At 34.6% G+C, this 23,148-nt stretch overlaps 1 protein-coding gene across 2 annotated transcripts in view; it reads right to left on the minus strand.

The window, feature by feature from the left end:
* The window catches only part of LOC114330203 (uncharacterized), a 76,769-nt gene that overhangs the window by 26,394 nt on the left and 27,227 nt on the right, over positions 1 to 23,148 (minus strand). The window contains exons 10-19 of one of the 2 annotated variants that reach the window (XM_050647799.1): positions 22,539 to 22,703; positions 18,536 to 18,840; positions 15,607 to 16,142; positions 14,837 to 14,986; positions 14,509 to 14,784; positions 13,593 to 14,014; positions 11,290 to 11,594; positions 7,155 to 7,317; positions 5,624 to 5,806; positions 2,437 to 2,598 (exon numbers count right to left, since the gene is read on the minus strand). In XM_050647799.1, the coding sequence (XP_050503756.1) occupies positions 2,437 to 2,598; positions 5,624 to 5,806; positions 7,155 to 7,317; positions 11,290 to 11,594; positions 13,593 to 14,014; positions 14,509 to 14,784; positions 14,837 to 14,986; positions 15,607 to 16,142; positions 18,536 to 18,840; positions 22,539 to 22,703 (2,667 nt within the window). Of the gene's footprint in view, positions 1 to 2,436; positions 2,599 to 5,623; positions 5,807 to 7,154; positions 7,318 to 11,289; positions 11,706 to 13,592; positions 14,015 to 14,508; positions 14,785 to 14,836; positions 14,987 to 15,606; positions 16,143 to 18,535; positions 18,841 to 22,538; positions 22,704 to 23,148 lie in introns of both variants that reach the window. The other variant, XM_050647798.1, reaches the window with a different exon arrangement.

Raw genomic sequence — 23,148 nt, forward strand, 5'->3', positions numbered from 1 at the left:
TCACATTAACAAAGTATTCATTTAGATTTTCTGGGTTTGGAAGGGAAAATGTTTGAGCTGTGTGAGTTTTATTACGAAGATCGTTTATTATGGACCAAGTTTCTTTTGCAACACTTTTAGAGCTTCTCAGACGATTTTGATAGTACAATTTTTTAGCTGATTTTATAAGTTTTAAATAGATCGCCCTGTACTTGGTGATATATTCAGTAACAGAGACGTTGGTAGTAAATTTCTTGATATACAGTAGTGAACGCATATTTTTGGCTGATATGCGGACACCTTTGGTAGTCCAGGGTTTGTGATGTTTTGGCTTAATTGTGATTAAAGGAAATGCTTTATTGAAGATACAGACAAGCTTATTCAAAAAGTCACTGAAATTATTATCGACGTTCATAGAAGGAAAGGGCCACTCAGAGGTTAAGCATAAGTTTTGGAATTTATGAAAATTCCGAGCGGAAAAAATCCTGCCTAAACGTCGAGTTTTCGAAGAGTGCTTGCTAAAGATGTTAAACTTCGTATAAACCGCTTCATGATCAGATAGTCCCGCATTAACAGTTGTAGAGCAGACATCACCTTCAAAAATCCAAAATACTGTTTTTTCTCCCGGGTTTGAACGTGTTTCTCCAATTTTTAAATGTTCTAAAGGACTCAGTTACCTTAATTTACATATAACCTATAAAATGACATTGACTTGATCTATTTTGAAGTCTATAAAATAGGGGAAATCCTCAAAACCCCCTAAAAACATTTTTGTTATTTTTGAAGGTGACGAACCTTCGAAAAAATATGAAAAAATTAGAAATATAGTGTTTTATAAAATACACAAAATTAAAAAAAAATAGAACTGCAGCCATCCCAAAAAATACGTTTTTTTTCAAAAACAACAATAAAATTTTGGATATGTACACTCAACCTATGGGTCTATAAAAATTGACATGTTTTGTAAAAGCCTTAACTATGCGTGTGAGTTTTTTTAAACTTGAACTTGAAACTTTGAGTCTTGAAACTAAAATTGATTGCATCCCACCAAAAAAAAAAATAAAAACGAAAAATTGAGTTTTAGATGATGAGGGAAGGGATGGTGGGTTAAAATTACGCTGTCTTATTTTTTAATCACATAGAACTTAAAAAAATGAAAAAAATTTAATTCTCGGAGTGAGGAAGGGTACCTTTTAATTTATTTATACCGTCCATAAGTGGAAAGTTTGATGCGCCACTGTCGACGCATGTGCCACTAAAAAGTGACGGCACAGTGTTTTTACGTTTTCTTTTAGGTTCTACTATTGAAGTTATAGACACTTATCGTGACTAAAATGATTAGCAAATTTCACCTATACCAGCCCTTAGTCTATTAGATTAAAGAAAAATTAGAGGTAGTAAGGAAAAATGAGTCAATAAAATGTAGAGGGAGATACGACAAAATAGAAAGGAGTCGGAAAAAATCAGAGGGAGATATGATAAAATAGGATGGAGTTAGATGGAGAGAAAATTACAGGAAGTAATAAAAATGACAGGAAGCCAAGACTAATTTGACTCGTTACTAAAAAAATAGAGAGTAAGGAAAACTTACAGGGAGTAAGGAAATATATAGAGAGTCTGGAGAAATTGAGCCCATCAGAATCAAAATCTGCTAAATCCTAAATTTTTCGTTTTCCCTTTTTTTTACACAATTTCAAAGTTCAAGTATCTATTAATCTACATGCATAAGGTTTCGGCTCAAAACCTTCTAAATACTCTTCAAAATACCACTGAAATGTTAACGTAGAATCAAACCCTGCTATGTTCATAGTTTTATGAACAATAAAATACTTCTTATTCTTGCATATTTTGTATGTTCTTCAACCAAAATGGTTCAATACCTACTTTTAGTGCATTAATTGCCCCTAAAAGCAGTTGAAAATGAGCAAAATTGTGTGGGCTTAGAATCAAAATCTGCTAAATCCAAACTAAAAGTACAAATTTCTGAAGATATAGAAATACATGCAGAAAAATGACACCAAATTAGTGTGCCATTTTATGATATTTATTGATGCCCCTTTGATTAAGAAATGCCGGATATTTTTTGAGAAATTTACATTTTTAATGTTTTTTAGTCTCCTGAAAAATTTCAAAAAAAATGGATCTAGCAGGTTTTGATTCTATAGACCTCAATTATTGGGAGTCAGAAAAAAATGGAAAGAGACACGATAACATTGGAGGTACTAAAAAAAATTGGGGCCGTCAAAAAAATTGGAAAGAGTCATAAAAAATTGATGGGATTTAAAAAAATTACAGGGAGATACGATAAAATAAGGGTGAGTGAGAAAAAATTTAGTCTATAATAGTGACTGTAGAAATGTAGATGGCAACTGATTGGATCCCTGGTCGCATAGCGACGGGCGAAACCACTAGTATGATAAAAAATGCCGAAAACATAAGCAAACGTAATCTTTATACCTGTTTATCGATCCTAGTAACATTCTTCGGTCCGTGTTGTTGCTGGGCAACAAAGTACTTCTTCTCGCATGATACGTTTGATAGAGGATCTTTTCAGCTTGCCTCATGGTAACCGTCATCACTCTGAGACAACTTGTGAGTTGGGACAAATAGGAAGTTTGTCTGAAACCAATCAATGACTATAATGGATGCTATAGTCAAGCGCACATCTAGGTATACTCGTACAATATACAGAAACTATTGTTTTGAAGCTATTTCCCAAAATTGGCATCTTATATAATTTACTATTTTATTTGGGAATAAAGCCACAATTTAAGTTTGAAATTAAATTTTTTTGACGTTTCGACTTCCACTCCGGAAATCGTTATCAAAATACAAAACATAAATAAATTAAACAAATTTTGTTTTTGTTGCTTGGTAAAAAAATCTTTTAATAATTCCATTTTATCCGACTCATTCATATTGACAATTCAGACATCTATATTATACAATTTAAGCGATATTGCCAATAATAAAAAATATCCATCAGAAAAATCATACCATGTGATTGGTCTTTGAAAAGACAACCACATACAATGATGACAGAAATTCTCGTGTTAGTGATCCCATAGTAAATAACGAGGAAAAATTCAGGAAAAAACCTCATGATACGATCCCGACATGGTAAGTATGTAGTCTTACATTTAGTTTATTCTCAAAATTAACACCAAACTCTAATTTTATATGTATTGTAACAAATCGACCCCTCCTACGCCGTCTATGTATGCGTCGGTAAGGACCCAGAGGGCATATGGCTTTCCGGGAACTGGCCCAGTGCCCCGTTGAAACAGATGTACATATTTACCTAAGAAAGATACAAAGACCTTTTTTCAGTTTTCTGTTTTTAGTTAGTCAGCATCGACATTTTATAACGTATAGACGAAAATACACCATTTGTTTCATTATCGTGATTTTCTTATAATCAACCCTAAAACCTGAGACAATTACCTTAATTTATCTTTACAGTATATTATTTAAAATATAAATGATGTATCATTGATATGTTATTGACTTACTAATCGTGGTATTGTCTTTCTATTCATTTCCTCTTTTAGTATGGGTAACGACAGTCTACTGCATCCTGCGGATTTTTCTCTTTTTACCATGTTTCTTTCAGGACTATACGTGAATTTTTCCACTGAACTGTAAGCTTATTGTCCCAGGTGTGTTTACCTATTTGAGATCTATCAAATTCTCTATTATAAGATATATATCATTTCTAATATAAGAGTGATTACCCATATTAAAAGAGGAAATCAATGGAAAGAAAATACCACGACTATTCAAAGATCATATCGAGGATACATCATTTATATTTTAAATAAGACACATATAAAATCGCAGAAGGTAAACTAAATGTAAGACCAAATACTTACCATGTCGGGATAGTATCATGAGTTTTTTCCTGGTTTTTTCCTCGTGATTTACTAGTGGGATCATCAACACGAGAATTTTACTGTCATCATTGCATGTGGTTGTCTTACCAATCACATGGTATGATTTGTCTGACAGCTATTTTTAAGTTATATGTAGTTGATTTGATGTAATCGAATGAACTAGTTTCCATTAAAGTCGTCCCAGAAATGAAACTGTAAAAATATTTTTAAAAGATTTTTAATTGAAAAACTTATTGGCCCATTTTCCTGGTGACACCTCCAAGGCTTCTACAATATGCAAGCCAGATGGATGCTGCAGTGAAGACAAAAGGGAAGGAATTCTACACTATGCAATTCACAACCCCCGTCTGCAGCTTGGTAAAGTTCCAACGGAAAATGGACCTAGTTACTCTATAGGAGTAATACTAATATAAAATAAAAATGTATACCATTTTTATTCAGTTGCAATGCGAAGCCAAAACCGTCTTAATTTTTATAGTATTACTCCTATAGAGTAACTAGGTCCATTTTCCGTTGGAACTTTACCAAGCTGCAGACGGGGGGTTGTGAATTGCATAGTGTAGAATTCCTTCCCTTTTGTCTTCACTGCAGCATCCATCTGGCTTGCATATTGTAGAAGCCTTGGAGGTGTCACCAGGAAAATGGGCCAATAAGTTTTTCAATTAAAAATCTTTTAAAAATATTTTATTTTACAAATATTTTTATTAGGTTGAAAAACATAGTCTTTCATTTAGCAGATGCCGCTACGCACCTACTACCTTCACGTCAGTTGCAATGGGGGACTAATATGTCGAGAAAGTTTTACCTGGGCTAGAGAAAGCAGCTTATGCATTCTCTGAAGAGCCTCTAACAAAAGGTGAAATCGTCGATAAGAGTGCTGGCTGCACTCTCTAATCTAAGTAAAAATTAAGACGGTTTTGGCTTCGCATTGCAACTGAATAAAAATGGTATACATTTTTATTTAATACTGATAGTGTATTTGATAAATAATTGAATTAAGACGTGAACTTAATAAAAAGTTATTTATTGTTTATTATCTATGGAAGATCCAAGCAGAGAATACAGCAAGATATATTCTGTGATCCAAGTATTTTGTTGTTAAACATGTTCAAAATTGTAAGTCTTCCATAGTAACAATATATTATTAAAAAATCACTTTATCACTTTTCCTCTTTTCTCGATTGAGTATTAGTTTTTGCTATACAGTACAAAAATTATTACAATCACTGAATACATAGTTAGTGGAAAAATTATCATATTAATTAATTGAATTAATGATGCAATTATACAAGTAATAGTTATCCAAGAAGATTCAAAAGCCACATCTTTAAAGTTAATGATGACATTTGTCAAGTAATGTTTACATATTCATACCAGAAGAATTTTACTACACGTAACTTGCCGTGTAAAGACAGAAAAAGTAGGGATAGCCGTAAAATATTTGCGTCCATGCCCTTAAAGTCATCTACTTTAAACTGTGTAATATATGCCTGAATTGTCAGGCATATATTATACAGTTATTGCCTTGAATGAGTCAGATAAAATTAAATTATTAGAAGATTTTATTTACCAAGCAACAAAAACTAAATTTCTTTAATTTATTAATGTTTTATATTTTGATAACGACTTCCGAAGTGGAAGTCGTCGAACGTCAAATAAATTTAATTTAAAACTTAAATTGTGGCTTTATTCCCAAATAAAATAGTAAGTATACAAAAAACTATACAAAACTAACAAAAAATAACTCTTACCTGGTTGCTAACATCCGTCTGCATAAATTTTCAAACCTGGGAGTCAGTGATATCCCATCTCGAAGAAGTCGGTGCATCCTAATGGGCATCCGCCCAGTTGGTGGCGGTATAGAATCTACCACCACGAGAAACATCAACTCCGTAAGTAGTAAGGACATTGCTAATACTCCGTGCATCTGCTGTCTAACAAACAAACAATAATAATGAACATATCTGATAGATATCTGCTATTTTAAAATGAAACATACCATTCGAAAATAGAACGAGAAAACTGTCAAAAAATGTGAGCAGCAATTTCATTTTGTAACGATTCAAAAATCATACAAGCATTCTGTTTAATAACGTTTTAATATGCGCCTTTAAATATTCGAACTTATAAACATTCTAATTCCATCTTAAAACTTTGGCGAAAAACACTTAGTGTCTCTTCTATTAGAGTGATGATAAGAATAATTAAAGACATTAATACTAAGAACAAAACCACAAGAAAAGTCGAGAATGAACTAACATCGGAAGTAGAAACCAACTCGGGAATCCGACAAGGGGATAGCTTGAGCCCATTGCTTTTTAATTTAGTAATGGACAAAATCATAGAAGACAATAAAAGTACAGGAAACGGATATAAGATGGCAGAAAAACAAATAAAAATCCTATGTTTTGCAGACGATGCAAACTTAATCTACAGCGAATGGCACATACTTTCAATATAGTGGCGAAGAACTACAGCATGAAAATTTCAACAGCTACGACCAAATCCCTGATAGTGTCAAGGGAACCCATAAGATGCAAAATAGTAATTAACAATTAACTAATTGAACAAGTCTCGAAATTCGAATATCTGGGAGTCGAAATATGTAGTTATGGAGATGTTAAAGAGAGCATCCGAAAGCAAGCAAATAAAGCCAATTACGTGTCAGGATGTCTGAGGGATGTCATCTGGAGAAATAAAGATATGAGGCTGGAAGGAAAGTACGCATGTACAAATCATGTGTAAGACCGATCATGAACTATGCGATAGAAACAAGATGTGACACAGCAGAAAGCAAGAGGATACCGAGAACATCAGAAATGAGAACGTTGAGGTCAATAACTTGGAAAACACTAGAGACAGAATACTGAACGATAGAATAAGAGATCTCTGTAACATAAAGACATAGTACGGTGGGGAAGACAGATAAGACGAGAGTGGACTCAGCATGTGACGAGAATGGACAGCGAGAGAATAGCCCATATAGCCAGAGATTCAAAGCCAACAGGCAAGAGACCAATAGGAAGGCCCTTTAAAAGGTGACGAGACAGCCAGTAAGGCCGAGAACACGTATCAGCGAAGTAGGCGGATCCTCAATGCTATTTTAGGTCTCTGTTACATAATACTTTGGACATCCTTCTAAAAGAGGCTCTGGTCTGCTCTACCCTGGATCTAATTTCGCTGCGACTTTGTGCGTTATTAACTTGTAATTAACTCTGTAAGAGACAAAAAGAGACGATTCCTAGAAGAAAACAAGTAATGACTATATTATGCTCTACTTACCCGTGAGGAATACGAGAATCTCCTAGATCTTCTACATGCCGACTCATGCTGTCTATGATGAGGCTTAAGGTGTGTCGAGCTCCGTATCTAGATACACCGTCTTGAGTAACTGCCAATATTGGATCCGCCCGGTAAAGGTTTAAAGACGCAGAATTGGGATTACCTAGGAATATAGAGTATCTGTAGATCATTCCTCGTAATGTAATACAATTGTACATAAATATCTGAAACTGCGAAGGTCACTCAGGTAGCGAATCAACGAGAGGGGACTTCAGTTGAAGTTGGTAAAGTTGTTTAGCAGTAAATGGTTGACTTCAATGGTCAATACTTGTACTGGTACTTCAATAGTATAAAAGGCCCGGTTTCAGGTAAAATTTAAATATGTTTGAATGTTTCTTTTTCTATAATCTTAGCAATTAAAATAGATTTAATTTATTTTAAAACTCGTTTGAAAACATTGATTTCGGGTATATAAGGCAAAGCAATATATTTTACATCCGTTTTTTTGTTTTTGTCGTCGTAATTATTGTAAATTTTGTGGATCCTTTGCTTTATTATAGGAGTACCGTCTAGTCAGTGTTAATTGTCAAAAGACCAACTCTGTCTACCTCGATTGCTTATCGCTCCGGACTGGTCTTAACAATGGGCCAAGTCCGATAAATTTAATAATATTTATGACCGCACTAATTGAAGCCAACCATTTACTGCTAAACAAACTTTATACCGAGTAAACATCCGTTTACAATGCAATGTGCACGAAATTAGTGGTTTTGAAGCATTGTCAGATAAAATCATCGAATAGTTGTTTATTTAGAATACATTTAATATTTATTAATAAATATAAATACACATTTCATTTATAGAATTTTATAAAATTACAAACACCCCATTTTGTAAAACATGCAATTAACAGCACTATTCGAGAGCATGCACACGAAGTAATAAGACACTATCCTGATTTGAACGCGATTGAAATGGTCTGGGCAGCTTTAAAGTCGTATGTAAGTTCCAAAATGTAGATTTTCCAAAATGTAGATACAAAAACTAGCAGATGAACTTTTCGAGACATTTCCTGTACAACAATGGAAAAAAGTAACTTAAAGTCATATAAATTGAACGCCAATTAATCTCTAAAGAACCACTAATAGATGCAGTTATAGCTAATATTATTATTAATTTAAACGATGTCTACGCAAAGATTTTCAATCAGTTGCGATAATATTATTTAAAACAAAGTAAGCACGTCATTAAAATCTTCTTAAAGTACGTTATACACTGTACGTTACATTGTCTTCTAACGTTTTCACTCCTCTTTCCATCTCTCAGCGTATTTCCTGTAATTCTGCTCAGCCTTCCAATCTCTAACGTTTCCAGTAGTCTTTGTGTTTGGCTGTATCGGGACTTGTTTCTGATGCATGTGTCATTATTAGTCTTACACTGGCTTTATAAATTCTTGCTTCTCTCTCTCTCTCTCTCTCTCTCTCTCTCTCTCTCTCTCTCTCTCTCTATAGCGTTATTAATACATCCTGCCAGTCTATTTGTTTTTTGTACTTGATTACTCACTTCTTTGTCCAGGTCTCCGTAGGTTGACAATGTAATTCCAAGCTATTTTATTTAAATTGCTTGTTCAAAACTGATACCATCAATTTCTATTTTACATCTGATTGGTTCTTTACTGATTACTATTGTTTTAGTTTTCTGAGATGAAATTGTCATATTGAATTCTTTTGCTATGTTAAATCTGTGGACTAATCTTTGCAGACTATCTTCATCTTGGGCTATCAATATTGCATCGTCTGCGTAACTGAGTATTTTTACTTCTTTGTTTCCCATTCTGTATCCGCTTCCTTTGTTCACGCTTTTGATAATTTCATCCATGATTAAATTGAAGAGCATATGACTCAATGAGTCTCCCTGTCTTATTCCGCTGCCTATGTCTATAGGTTATGTAAGTTGTCCATCTATTATGACTTCCATCTTGTTGTTTTGGTAGATCTAAGGGGACTTCTCTATTATACAGAAGATGGATTACATCTTTGAGTCTTACTCTGTCAAACCCTTTCTTCAAGTCAATCAGATATAGAAATGTTGGTAAATATATTATACTCTAGTGTATAATCAACTATGTATAAGTATACAAGAAATTTAGATTTCTACATTAATAGACCTTTGTACACTGTAACTTATTACTCTAATATTTCGATTCATCATAAAAATTTAAAAGCATTTTATAATTTATTGCTGTCAATTATACTGTGAAACAGGTGACAAATAAAAATCCGAAAAACCTTTGAAACCCGATTGATCTGACAACGTCGCGTAACCAAAGTTCTCGATAGGTCTGACGTTGGCGGTTTCAGATTGTTCTGTCGACCTGTAATCAGAGCTGGGCAGGGTACTTTTCATATTTGAGGAACGAGTACAGAGTACCGAGTACATTGCTCAAGAAAAGTACTCAGAGTACAATACTCAAAGTACAATTACCCGAATTTCTCGAGTACTTATTTCAAGTATGTACATTCGAATGTAGAACCCGAAAAAAGGTAAGAAGGTACCTAATAATTATCTCTGCATCTCTAATAGTTATTTATGAAACAGTTCGTGAAGTATGCTTTTTGCGAACGCATGCGATGTTTAGAGCACGAGCGACAGCGGAGCGAGTGCTATACATCGCGTAAGTTCGCAAAAAATACTTCACGCACAGTTTCATACAATATTTTATCTACGAGAAACAAATAAAAAAACTGTAACTCTTCGTCACTGGAATTAATTTTTTCTATTCTACAATTTTTAGAACTTTGACATTTAAAAATTCTAACTTCTTTCAAAACACAAAACTGTCAAAACATTTGTTGTAATTTATTGCTTATATGTCATCACCAAGACAACGCGAAAGTTAAGGATAATTGATTATATGAAAGTGTGCCAAAAAACAGTGCGAAAAAGTAAATCCCATTTAAAATACATTGTTACTTCACGCACACTTTAAACCCTTCACGCACTGCTACTCATAATGACAGTTTTCACAAACTAAAAACTTATACATAATATGAGATTATGAGATAGAGTAGAGAAACATATTTATGAATCATTAAAACATAAAATAACGTACAATTACAACTGAAATGAAAAAAAAAAGATTTAAAAATTAATCATCGATTATTAATCAGTATAACACCACTCACACTCACTGATTAATTTTTAAGGCTTTTAAGGTAACTAATTTTTCAAAGTTTTCATCAGTTAAAGCATTTCTTCGAGGGCTATTAATTATTGTAGCATCAGAGAATAGGCGTTCCACAGGCCCATATCTTAGAAAAACTTTTTAATTATAGGAAACTCATTTAACGAACTCAAACAACTTATTTTGCCATCTAGAAATTTAACAAGTTCAAGATCTATTTTGGATGTTTTGATTGTTTCATTTTCAGTTGATTGATACTAATGAGATTGGTTTCTTGTGTCTTGGATACTCTGGTTCATTGAAGTCGAAAAAGCCATTTGGGGTGGTATCACTTGAATCTCCCGTATCTAGTTCTTCGCAATAATCAAGAGATGTTAGTTTTTCAGTAGCGTTAATCACTATCTTTTTTAAAGCGTCCATAGAAAATTCTGCATTTTTTAAGACATTATACCAACGCAATTTAAATTTACGATGGACAATTGCGGATATAATGGTCTCTTCCGATGACAAATTAAGTATTTCAGAGAATCTTTTCTCCAAGCTCTGCTTACATATTTTTTAGAAAAAATTCACCGCCAGAACTCAGTGTTTGAAGCTTTAACTCCTCCCATTTATTCCTCAAAAATAGCAGACTTGGAAGTAAGTACCCACAATAGACACATTCTTCTCCTTGCAGAACATCGAGGGTTGTAGCGAAAAGTTTCAAGACCATACAGTATTCCTCTAAGTACCGCAACTCGGTTACTTTAAAGTTTTTAAAGTCTCTCCCACATGCAGTGACAAGTTTAGACTTGCAAAAAGTACTCGGAAAATGTACTCGTATTATAAACGCGGGTACCGGGTATTTTAGCCCATATGATACGGGTACGAGTACCGAGTACAAAATTCGGGTACTTGTACCCGGGTATTTCCCAGCTCCGCCTGTAATGTAGTAATAATTGATATACTAACCTAGTATTCTGTTCATTCTGAGAATGCACCCGTTCAATCGGTGAGCCAGAATATGTTCCCCCAGATCGATGGTAGAAGGAGATTCCCTATCCCTGGCGGGAGTCTGCCTCGGCTGATTGGTCGTCGTGAACGCAGCCATTTCCTCAGTCAACAGGATCTCCAGCCTCCTGGTCATCAGCCCCATGGTGTTCGCGTTGATGACGGAATAGTTGGAGGACAGCTGGTAGCGACTGTTGAAGGACGAGGAGGGAGAGAACGGCTCCGGAGAGGTGTTGTTGCTGGTGGTGGACGTACTCGGCGTCGATCTAGAAGTGTTACGAGATTGCGAAGTTTGCCTAGTCGATCTGTCGGATCTGTTGGAGTAGGGACGGAGGAAAAAACGCAGGACAGAGGGTCGGCGAGTTTGGCGAGCCAAGCTAGAGCGGGGTGAATATCATTTTATACACGTGTTAGAACAGGGATGCACAAACCGCGGCACGTTACTCGATATTTTAGCGACCCGCTAGCTAATTATCAGATATTTAGGTTCATTAGTTTCGCCATGGCTCACAAACACGAGGTAATAAACAAGCATGAAGCGTTTGATCAATCCGTTTAGTAATCCTTTTAGTCGGAGAAATAGAAGCGGATTTTGCTCGTGGTAAGTAATATGGACAAACTATATGGGAATATGTTGAATCAGTTGTGTACATGACTCTCCCCTACGGGCGGAAACCAGAGTGGGGGACGAGGGTAGTTATAAGGGGTCAAACTCGCGGTTTTTATTATTTTTTTTTGGGAATAAGTAGATCATGATGTAACTAAGCAAAATCTCCCGGGGCGAAACGCTGCATGGGGGACAAAGTTGTGGTGGACAGGGGTGAATATAAAAATTATAAGGTTTTTTTTGTGACGTTCCTCCTTATAATTTTTATATTTACCCCTGTCCGCCATCCCTTTGTCCCTCACGCAGCGGTTCGCCCCTGGAGAATATTTAACTCAAATTTCCATATTTACAATGGATCCTAACCTTGGTTAACACATTAAAAAATTGCCTTCCTGGATGTCAATGTCATTTGAAGTATTTCGCATTCTTAAAAACCATTGGCAGACTTAACTTGGTCCAAAGGAGACGTAATAAAAGACTGTAAAAGTAGAGTATTCACATGTTCCTGGACGCAATCCATTGCCATCGACTATAAATCACATTATTTTCTTGTATTTATAATGTAGTTTAAACATTTAACTCAGCCAGTGTTTGGCATTGTGGCTACTTTGCAAGGACACGGAGTAAGTAATCTTAACAACATTTTTCAATTTTAACAGTCAAAATTTCACCCCTTTTTCAATTTTATTAAGTGGGAATACTTTCTTTTAGGTTCATTGATGATGGATTGATAAGTCCGAAAACGTTCTGAACAATAAATGTAATCCTTTTGGATTTTTTAGAATTTTAATTCTTAATTAAATTTTATACCAACTACACCAGGGAGTTTTTACTTCACGTTAAGTTATTTAACTAGATGGTATACAGCCAACTCTCGGGAACTATCCGGTTTTATTTATTTTTTATTTAAAATGAATTCAGGAATTTTTTGTAATTTAGCAACAATGATAACTTAGATCTCTGACTTAGATAATGACGTGCAACGGTATTTATAATGTACGGACTATAGGTGGTTAGGTACTGCCATATTTTCCGTTATAGTCCAGAGGGAATTCCATTTTACTGAACCGAAAGCCTTTGTGTAATCTATGAAACAAAGCAGCATTGGTATATTGTGTTCCCTAGCTTTTTCTATTATTTGTCTGGTGTTCAATATTTGCTCAAGCGTTCCTTTCCCTTTGTTCCGCATTGTTCTTCGGCTACCTCTGGAAGTAAAAAGTTCTTTAGCCGTTCTTTGATTTTTGTAGCACGATTTTGCTCGCATGAGGAATCAGGGCGGTGGTTCTGTAATTGCTCTATATACGACTAGTGATCCATTTTTATGGGTAGGGATAAAGATAAGACGAACTGATAGCAAGTTAAACAAGGGACCCTTTAGAAGGAGACCTTTACTAACGTTCGTCATAGTCTCCTTTTACAACTACTTAGGGATAAGAACATAGATGATAAAGATAACAGAAAAATAACTCACTTATCTGTACTTTAATCAGACTGCCAACATCATAGTAGGAGGAGAATTTTCTGAGGATATAGAGATATAAAGGGGAGTAATACATATGAAGAAACTCAAGAACAAGAAATATTATGTGATGTGGACCTACAGAACTTGAATCCGATCGTAACTTTTACACCAAAAATAACATAAAAATCAACTTACCGACACATCTTCGACGGAGGATACGTCTTTCTTCCTCCGCTTCTCAGTACTGAGTTCGTCAGCGGATTGCTACCGCTACTAGTTCCTTCGCCGCTAGGATTTCCCCCGTCAGTTCGTTGACTCCCCAGTCCTTCGGTTCTGCAACTTCCACCGCTGCCTTCGCCGTGTATTCGACTATGGAAGGTCCGGTACGGTCTCCTGCTATCGGCGCCCGACTCGCCTGGCGTGGAATCGCTTATTCTCGTGCCTGCCATCATATGCCGCACGCTGGACACGCCGCTTCTACTGCTGCGGCTGCTTGCCACGCCTGGGCTGCCGGACGAGTTCCCGAGGTGTCGAATCAGGTCGACTATGAGGCGTCGGATGACCTGTAGCTGCTCTACCTCGATCATAGCTCGATCGATGCGTTCAATGTTTTCAACCTTGAAATTATATATCACAAATGTAGCACTTCTGAAAGGGTGTTATCCTTCCTAATACCAGGGTTGCGAATTTTCGCCCCAACTTGCCTATTTCCGTTGCTATTTCTGTTTTTAGTGTACTTACGAGGTTGTCCTCACAGCACATTGTTTTTATGGCAAAAAGCAACAACCCCAAATTTGTTTATTATTTCTAAAAATTAAGAAATTAGTGTTTGGGCGGTTTGTAATATATTTATTGATCTTGGTTTGTAATATATTTATTGATAGGAACTATTTAAAACTTTCTTTCTGTGGTAGTTCGAATGTTACACATTGGGGCTCAACGTGGGGTCTGAACCCACGTCCCTGATATTAAGTGTCTCTTGATCCACCGAATGAGTTAACCGGGCGCCACGTTGGACGCCAATGTGTAACACCCTGGGGCAATAATTCGGTCCCCTGGTACTACGTGTTTCAAAATTGACTTGCTATTAGAAAGGTTAAAACATTCGTACCTGCTGTCTGAGTATTCTGGCTTGCCTTTGAACGTGCGCTATATTCATACGTATACTTGTTACCATCTCCGATCCGGATTCTGAATTGCCGTGTTCGTCCGGATTCCTCATCCTAGGATAAGTGTGGTCCGATGCTACAGGATTATAATTCGGTCTAGGGCTGAATATGTCAAATAAATTGACAGTATCTGAATTATTGGCGTCAGGTGAAAGGTCCAAACGCTGGTCGCGAACGTAGAAATTAGAATCGTATGAGTACCAGGGAGTGTTGGAACTCTAAAGAAAACATATTTTAATACATCGATAATCTCAAGTAAATGAAGCTTACCTCTGGTTGGGGATACCTATTTGTGTTAGATACTAGAACATCCACAGAACTGGTAATGTTTCTTAATATAGTATCAGATTGAGCCAAAATGCTCGTTAATCTGTCTGAAAAACTAGTTAATATGCTTGACGTTTCACCCGGTCTAGAACTCTAAAAATAAGAACTTTGTATTCCACAGGAACCGATGATAAATTTCAGTTAAGACATTCTCAGAACAACAAACTTTGATTTCATTACCTCGACTATACCTTAAAGAAGGATACCTCGGGAAATCATGGATATGGATGTAAGTTAATATATAGTAGTTCGAACGGTCATGGCAGAGATGGAGTAGGTATTATTTTGAACAACGATAGGAAGGAATATTTTGTAAGGATAACCAGAAGAAGTGATAGGATAGAATAAGGAAATAGGGAAGGGGAGATATCTAGAGAGCGGAGGGATGATTAAAAGTTCTCGCACTGGAGAAGAGGTCGCCGAGACTGAGGATGGACTGGGAGAGGTTATTTCCGCAATGAGATGTGACCACAACGTTTAAAGGGAGATAAATGGGTGGCAAATAGGGATGGGGAGACAAAGAGGACGGAACGGGTAGAAATGTAGAGAGAAAAGGAATTATAATATTGTACAAGAGAAATAGGAAGAAGAAGAAGGAGGGGAGGAAGAATGAGAGGAAGATAGTGTAGTAACGGGTTCTTTGCTTAGTCAGGGCGATCAAAACGGTAAAACTACTATAGAATTTTACGAAATTGCAAAATGGTTGTACTTACCCTCATTCTAATAACATTGTCTAACGTGGACTCTAAATCGCGAACGATATTCGCGTACATATCACTGATGGAGCTTTCCGACGAAGAAACTATCGGCGGTTCTGGATGATCGGCGTCTGGGGGTGGTGGAGGGGGCGGTGGATCGTCCTCGGAGTTGTCGAGCTCGGAATAATTGAACAGCTCATCGACTCCGAACGTGGAGGAACCCAACTGTCTACCACCCAGCCGGCTTCTTCCTAATAAGTAGTTAGGAACTCTTCGGTATCTAATGACGTTTACCCTAGTGGGCATAAACGCCGATATTCTATGCGAAAAAAATCTCCGTCTTGGAGACGAATTGGAAGTGTATATAGTGGAGTTGGTCGTTCTAGTATTTGTATTGGCAACTGTGGCCGGCGGTTGGAAAGACGATTCTAGTCTTTGGTTATCTCCGGACAGATCACGTCTGAAGTCGCTGGACAGCAACGGTCGGACTCTCTGCCAGTCGTTCCAGCGGCTTCGGTCGGAGGACGAGATGAAACGACGAAAAGGTGAGTCTGAAACCACAAAAGTTATTAAGGGGCCGTTCAAGTATTACGTAACGCAGGTGGGGGGTAAAAAAATCATCAAAAACTGCGTTACGCAATAGTTAAACGCCCATTAGAGTACGTTACGTAGGGGGGGTAGGGGTCAAAAATCGCGTTACGTAATACTTGAACGCTGCCTTAATATATTTTAAAAATTGCAAAAGTATAACCCTAACCAGTTTCCTCCATTTAAAAAGGGACAAAATTGACATAAATCACGCACACAATTTTACAGCCAAAAATAAAAAAAAATGTGTACGTGATTTATGTGAGTTTTGTCTCTTTTTAAATGTTTTTACGCTATTTATTATAAACATTAAAAACAACTGCAAAAAAAACAGGACAAAAAACAACTTTAACTATAAGAAGACATACATCATCTGAGAACACACAAATAAAAACTAATCTATATTTCATAATAGAATAGTTGGCATTGAGATGCAATTATGAAGATCATCGATCTGGCTACAAGGTTTGATGGTCAGTAGTCAATGGCTTTTATTTCGGTGTAGAAAATACCTCCTGTTCTTTTGGAACGCAGTTCATGGTTAATTAAATATCTCATCTCAAGCAGTTCTTATTAATAACCGTAGTGACATGAAGTCGTTTTTTTTTTTGTTAAAAGTTGTTACTACAACATTGCTGAACTTTTCAAACTACATATGTACTACTGTATACTCCAAAAATTGTACCATCAGTAGTGTATTTTTGTGGTACCTACCAGTGAAGTGAAAAGTGACCTAGCATTGGAAGCTGCAGGACATTTTTGCAGGGACACAAAGGTACCAACTTTATTTTACATTAATTTCTTTTTTATATTTTTTTTGTTTAATAAATAGTATTCATTTTTAATAATGTTTGCTTGTTAAATTATCCATCTCCCTTCTCTCTGGTCAACTGAGTAAGAAATGATAAGGTAGGTTTTATTTATCTTTCTTATCTTTATTTATCTTTATCTGAATTTATATTTATCTTGAAATAATTATTTTTATTTAGTTAATTTTAACTTGTTTGGTTTATTTAAAGAGTTTTTCTTTGTCTTCTCTTTCAAAACTAAAAGATCAAAGTGGCGTTTTTTTGTCTATTATGTCCTAGTTTAGTTCTAGTAGCTATTTTCCCTTTTTTATTTTTTGTCTATTATTCATCTACTTCCCAGCCAATAAGAAAATGTAAAGAACCACACCCACATCTCTAACCGATTCTGAGCAACGGAGCCTTTATTAATCCCATATGTGTTGACAACTTCTTCTTCTTTCCTTTTTATTCCCACAACACAATAGATTTAATTTGGTATAAATAAAAAAAAAATAATGTGTGTGTACTTTGTACGCACGTAAGAAGATATTCTTCTATTATATATTAGGTAATTTAAACGAAGTAAATATACTTAAAACGTTATTTGTACTTATTTTATTTAAAAATCAAACTAACTTTCTTATCTACCACTTTCAAAAAAGAAGAATATCTTCAAAAATTATATAATAATATACTTAAAATTATAAAATCTATAAAAATAAATAAAAAAATAATAACCTGCTTGGGGCTTGAACCCACTTCACGTCTACCGCGCCGTACGAAGGTTGACGCCATTTCAAACTGCACCAAACTCTCGTATACGTCATGTGGGAATATACACAAACTAAACGTTTACACCATAAATTTATATGAATTTAATAAAATTATTAGTTTGATTTGTGTCGCAATAAAATACAACAAAATATAAAGTAAGAAAACGATATATGAGATGAAGATTTGTAGAAAGTTTGTTCGTAATCAGATTATGTAAATTAAAGCATTGCCTACTAATAGGTAACTACATTATTTTGTTTACATTTTCCAAATAGATAGGTATTGAAACTATTAGGTATTTCCAACTGAAACATTTAGAATTACGTACCTGCGGCTTTTCAAAACTATTTAAAAAGTCAGTATAATTATAAATTTGATTTTATTTCTGTCCACACATCAATAAAAACTAATATTATACAATATTTTTGTTTACCGATAACCTCCATATTGAACAATTATTGACAGATCATTTCAAAATTTCAACACCCAATCAGAGCCCGTATAACAACTAATACCATACTGTCGGTGTGCGCATGCGCGCGGATCAATCAAATTTTACCCTCAATCGATTCGCCGCTAAAGAAGAATATCTTCAAAAATAGAAAGAAAAAATTTCTTGGTGTGTGGCCTGTTTCCTCTGTCGCGCAGTATACAGTGAACAATAACTCAGTGGGTCTCAAATATTGGTCTTGATACTAAGAGAGAGACCCCAAAAGAAGACCGAACGCCTGAGGAAGCAGCTGAAATATCGCCACACTTAAATTCATTTTGTTTAGACTTAAAATAAAGTTTACCTTGTGCAGGACTATGTTCGGAGAGATCACTGGATCCAGGTAACGTAACCGTGGCAGATGGTGGAATAGCAGCATCATCAACAAAAGCAGTGTCTAACGGAGCATTCGGTGCTGCAGTTGAACCGTTACCCTCCGTGGTATTACTTCGGGTATCTCGTTCTCTAGAAGTTTGAGCCCCTCTCTCAGTACCGTTATCATCTATTTCCGTTAAAAGAAAAACTAGTCTCTCTAGTTCGTTACAAGAATTAGAGTTGGAGTTGGATGGGTTCGTTGCAGGAGCATCTGTAGACGGCAGTCTTTGAGAACTGAAAAACGATAGGTTTGATGCAGGAGCAGAGCTGTTGTAAGTACCGACAAAAAGTACTGAAGTCTTAAGTACCAGTACTTATTCAAAGTGGAACTAAGTATAAGTACCAGTACCAAGAATAAATAAGTACTTAAGTATTTCGGTTAAGTAGTACTTGAAAACAGTAAGTTTAAGTACTAAGTATTAAGTAACCGATTTGTGTTCTAAGTACCTACATTTAAAATATTTGGTGCTTAAATACAGAGTTCAATTACAAGCTGACACATTTGTTCTAAGTACTTGTGTAAAAGTGAAGAAACTCATATATAACAGGAACATTTCATTGAAATTAAGGATTAGAACACTTAAATATATGCACATAATGTTGCATGAAATGGAGAGCTGGATATTTAAACAAGGAACATATAAATAAATTACAATAATAGTTACATTTTATTATAATAATATTTATTTGTTGGATACAGGAAACCTGGCTGACGAGTTCTAAAGAACGAAACAACAATGTTTGTTAAAATCATTAGAAAATCAAATAAATTAATAATTCAGGGGTGGCCAAACTGCGGCTCGCGAGCCACATGCGGCTCTTTAAAGGATTACTTGTGGCTCTCGATTGTACCCGAGTTATTTTTCAATTTTGTATTAGATATGATTTTAAAAAATTATTATCGTTCCATATGTGTTTCAAAATGTCTTTTAATTTACTGACAACAAACATGAAAGACTTTGTAACAAATTCCATTTCCATCCAAGATAAGAATGATATGACACATCGAAAACTGCGCTAACGAACATTACATAAGAGTGGCGCAATGTAAAAGTCAGTAATCAACCGAATCCAGACCGAATTTTTTTATAACTCTTGCTACGGATAATTTGTAATTTGGATTAGGTATACATTTTACATTTTAGTCATTTTACTCGACTTAAAATTTTTTTTTACAATATTAAACTAGAAAAACTTAACGAGTAGGTATATAAAAAAGCCGGAAGGAATATTAACCGAACTCCAAAATAGATTTGAAGACTTAAAATATGTTAAATCGTCTCTTCATTTTTTTCTGAATTCATTTGAAATGAACATAGTTCATAAGTAGAATTTTTTATTATTACCAATATATGACCCAAACAACATCTGGAGAATTAAAATTAATAGAGACGCAAGAAGATCAAGCTCGAAAATAAAACTATAAGTCGACGCCGAATACCGAATTTTGGAAATTTGTACCAGAATCCAAGTAGGTACCCTAAAAAAGGATGCTTGTCGAATTATTTATACAGGGTGTAACGAAAATACAGGTCATAAATTTAACCCCATATTCTGGGACCAAAAATAGTTTGATTGAACCTAACTTACCTTAGTACAAATGTGCATATAAAAAAAGTTACAACCCTTTGAAGTTACAAAATGAAAATCGATTTTTTTCAATATATCGAAAACTATTAAAGTTTTTTTATTGAAAATGGACATATAACATTCTTATGACAGTAGCATCTCAAGAAAAAATTATAGGGAAATTTGGACACCCTATAAAAATTTTATGGGGGTTTAGTTCCTTTAAACCCCCCAAACTTTTGTGTACGTTCCAATTAAATTATTATTGTAGTACCATTACTTAAACACAATATTTCTAAAACTTTTTTGGTTCTTAGTACTTTTTCGAAAAGTCAGTTTTTATCGAGATATTTTGAATATTTGTCAAATCCACCACATATTTATATATGTACGATTATGGATACTTGGTAATAATATGAAAAATTATTGTATGATTTACATTTTTAGGTATATTTTGAACCGTATTAAAAAAGAAGACATATCTCAATAAAAGTTGCCTTCTCGAAAAAATACAAAGAGGCAAAAAAGTTTTAAAAACATTTTGTTTAACTAATGGTATCGCAGTAATAGTTTAATTGGAGCGTACACAAACATTTGGGGGGTTTAAAGGAACAAAACCCCCATAAAATTTTTATGTAAACATATTAAAAAAGAAGCTGCAACTCGATAAAAACTGCCTTATCGAAAAAATATGAAGAGCCAAAAAAGTTTAAAAAATATTGAATTTAACTAATGGTATCACAATAATAATTTAATTGAAACGTACAGAAAAGTTTGGGGGGTTTAAGGGAACAAAACCCCCATAAAATTTTTATGGGGAGCACAAATTGAACTATAATTTTTTTTTAAGATGATCCTGTCATAAGAATGCCACATATCTATTTTCGATAGAAAATCTCTAATAGTTTTCGATATATTGGAAAAAATCGATTTTTATTTTGTAACTTCAAAGGGCTATAACTTTTTTTCTGTGCATATTTGTACTAAGGTAAGTTAGGTTCATTCGAACTATTTTGGGTCCCAGAATATGTGATTTAATTTATGACCTGTATTTTTGTTACACCCTGTATATTAGGAACAACGTACTTGTGTGGACCATTTTATTCCATTTTATAATTCGTGAACTCGTAACACCTATCAGTATTACCTAACCAGCATCTAAAATAATTACTGAGAAGTAGTGCCACAAATTAATCACCAAATTGTAAAGAATTATCAAAAAAAGGAAAACAAAAATGTAATTAAGTTTTAATATTTCGTAATTTTATTTCGGTTTTCAGCAAGTAAAAGTTCTGTTAAAAAATTTTAAATACATTCTTTACATACTTTTTGAATACGTATTTGATTGCGGCTCGCGAAAAATTACAACTTGTGAAAAGTGGCTCGGACAGTTATTCTACAATAAAAATTCTATTATTCTTAATTAACTACTAAACTTTGCAGATTATGTATAGGGAATAAAATTCAAAATCAACTATGTTTATTTTTTAACCAGGAGGAGTAAACTAAAAAGACAGATTCACACCCAAGAAAGTCACAAGAAATATCTCCAAATACATCTTCTTTTCTGGTCGATCATTTAGGCCCACAATGGTAATTCATAAATTTTATATTATATTAATACGTCGCTAAAGAGTTCTAAAAACAACTGCTTTTTATATAAAATCAGACTAAAATCTAAAAATTAAAGGAATAATACAGAAAACACAAAAAATCACCGATATAACTTAATTACCCTATCAAACGCCAATATGTACTGTCAAAATTTGATAAATGTCATTAGTGTCAAAATTTTATAACAGTGGAGTAAACTTGCCTGTTGTTGGACCAATTACAAACTAGCATTACAGCGCGGTAAATTTGGATCACTCCTCTTGGTTTAAAAACAAACCATAAAAAAGATCTTTTCTGTTGTCGCTTCCCGTCCGTGCGGTTCAGAATTTCACGAATAATTCAAGAAAATACTTGTCGAAACATGATTACCACACACCACACTAAATCGAAAACATTGAAGAATATTTGCAGTAATCCGTAATACTTACGAATTTTTCGTGAAGGGCTTAAGTACATTTCGAGTACTTAAGTACATTTCGAGAACTTAAGTACTATTAGAGTACTTAAGTATTTTTTATTTTTTAAATTGCAAGTAAAAATATACTTAAAACAAGTTTAAGTACTAAGTACAAGTATTCATCGGTATACTTAAAAGTTCAAGTTCCAGTACACGTATTTTTTGGAGTACTTTGAGTAAAGTACTTAAGTACTTAAAAGTAATTAGGTACATTTTTAAATACTGTCGGAAATCAGTACCGCAGCTCTGTGCAGGAGACACGATGAAATATGCTACGAATGTAATTACTTACTAAGAAAGACGATGATTTTGATTGTTGTTCGTTTCTTCTTCTGAACTACTACTTTCAGATGAGCTTCCGAAACAAGTAAAATGCCTTCGACCTGTTTTTCGTAAAAATTGTGGATACATCTGTTTGAACCTCTTCTTGACATGCTCCCGGTTGTTTTCGAATAACCTGAAATACAGTTACTATAAATGAGGGGTATAGAATCAAAACTCGCTTTCTCCAAAATGTTTGTTTTTCACAAATCGCTAAAAACTTGTAAAATACAAGCCAATACAGTTATCACGCGGATTTAAGTTTCATATTATAGAATTTAACCATAAAAATTGATATTACATGCTGAGTGAAATGCAACTTTCGTCAATAATTAAATAATTGGCATTTTTGTTTAGAGAACAGGAAAAGGAAGAATTTTGTCTTGATTGTGAGATGCTCGAGATTCCTGTAGACGAAAAATGTTATTGGAGGTGATTTTAATGGACATATTGATAGAGAAAGAGTAGAAATAGAAAGACTTCATTTGGGTTTTGGGATGGGAATAAGAAATCATGAAGGAAATAGTGTGATTGACTTTGCAGTGGTATGGGATTCATCTATGGTCAATACATTCTTTATG

The sequence above is a fragment of the Diabrotica virgifera genome, chromosome 3 (assembly GCF_917563875.1).
Source record: "Diabrotica virgifera virgifera chromosome 3, PGI_DIABVI_V3a".
Lineage (NCBI taxonomy): Eukaryota > Metazoa > Arthropoda > Insecta > Coleoptera > Chrysomelidae > Diabrotica > Diabrotica virgifera.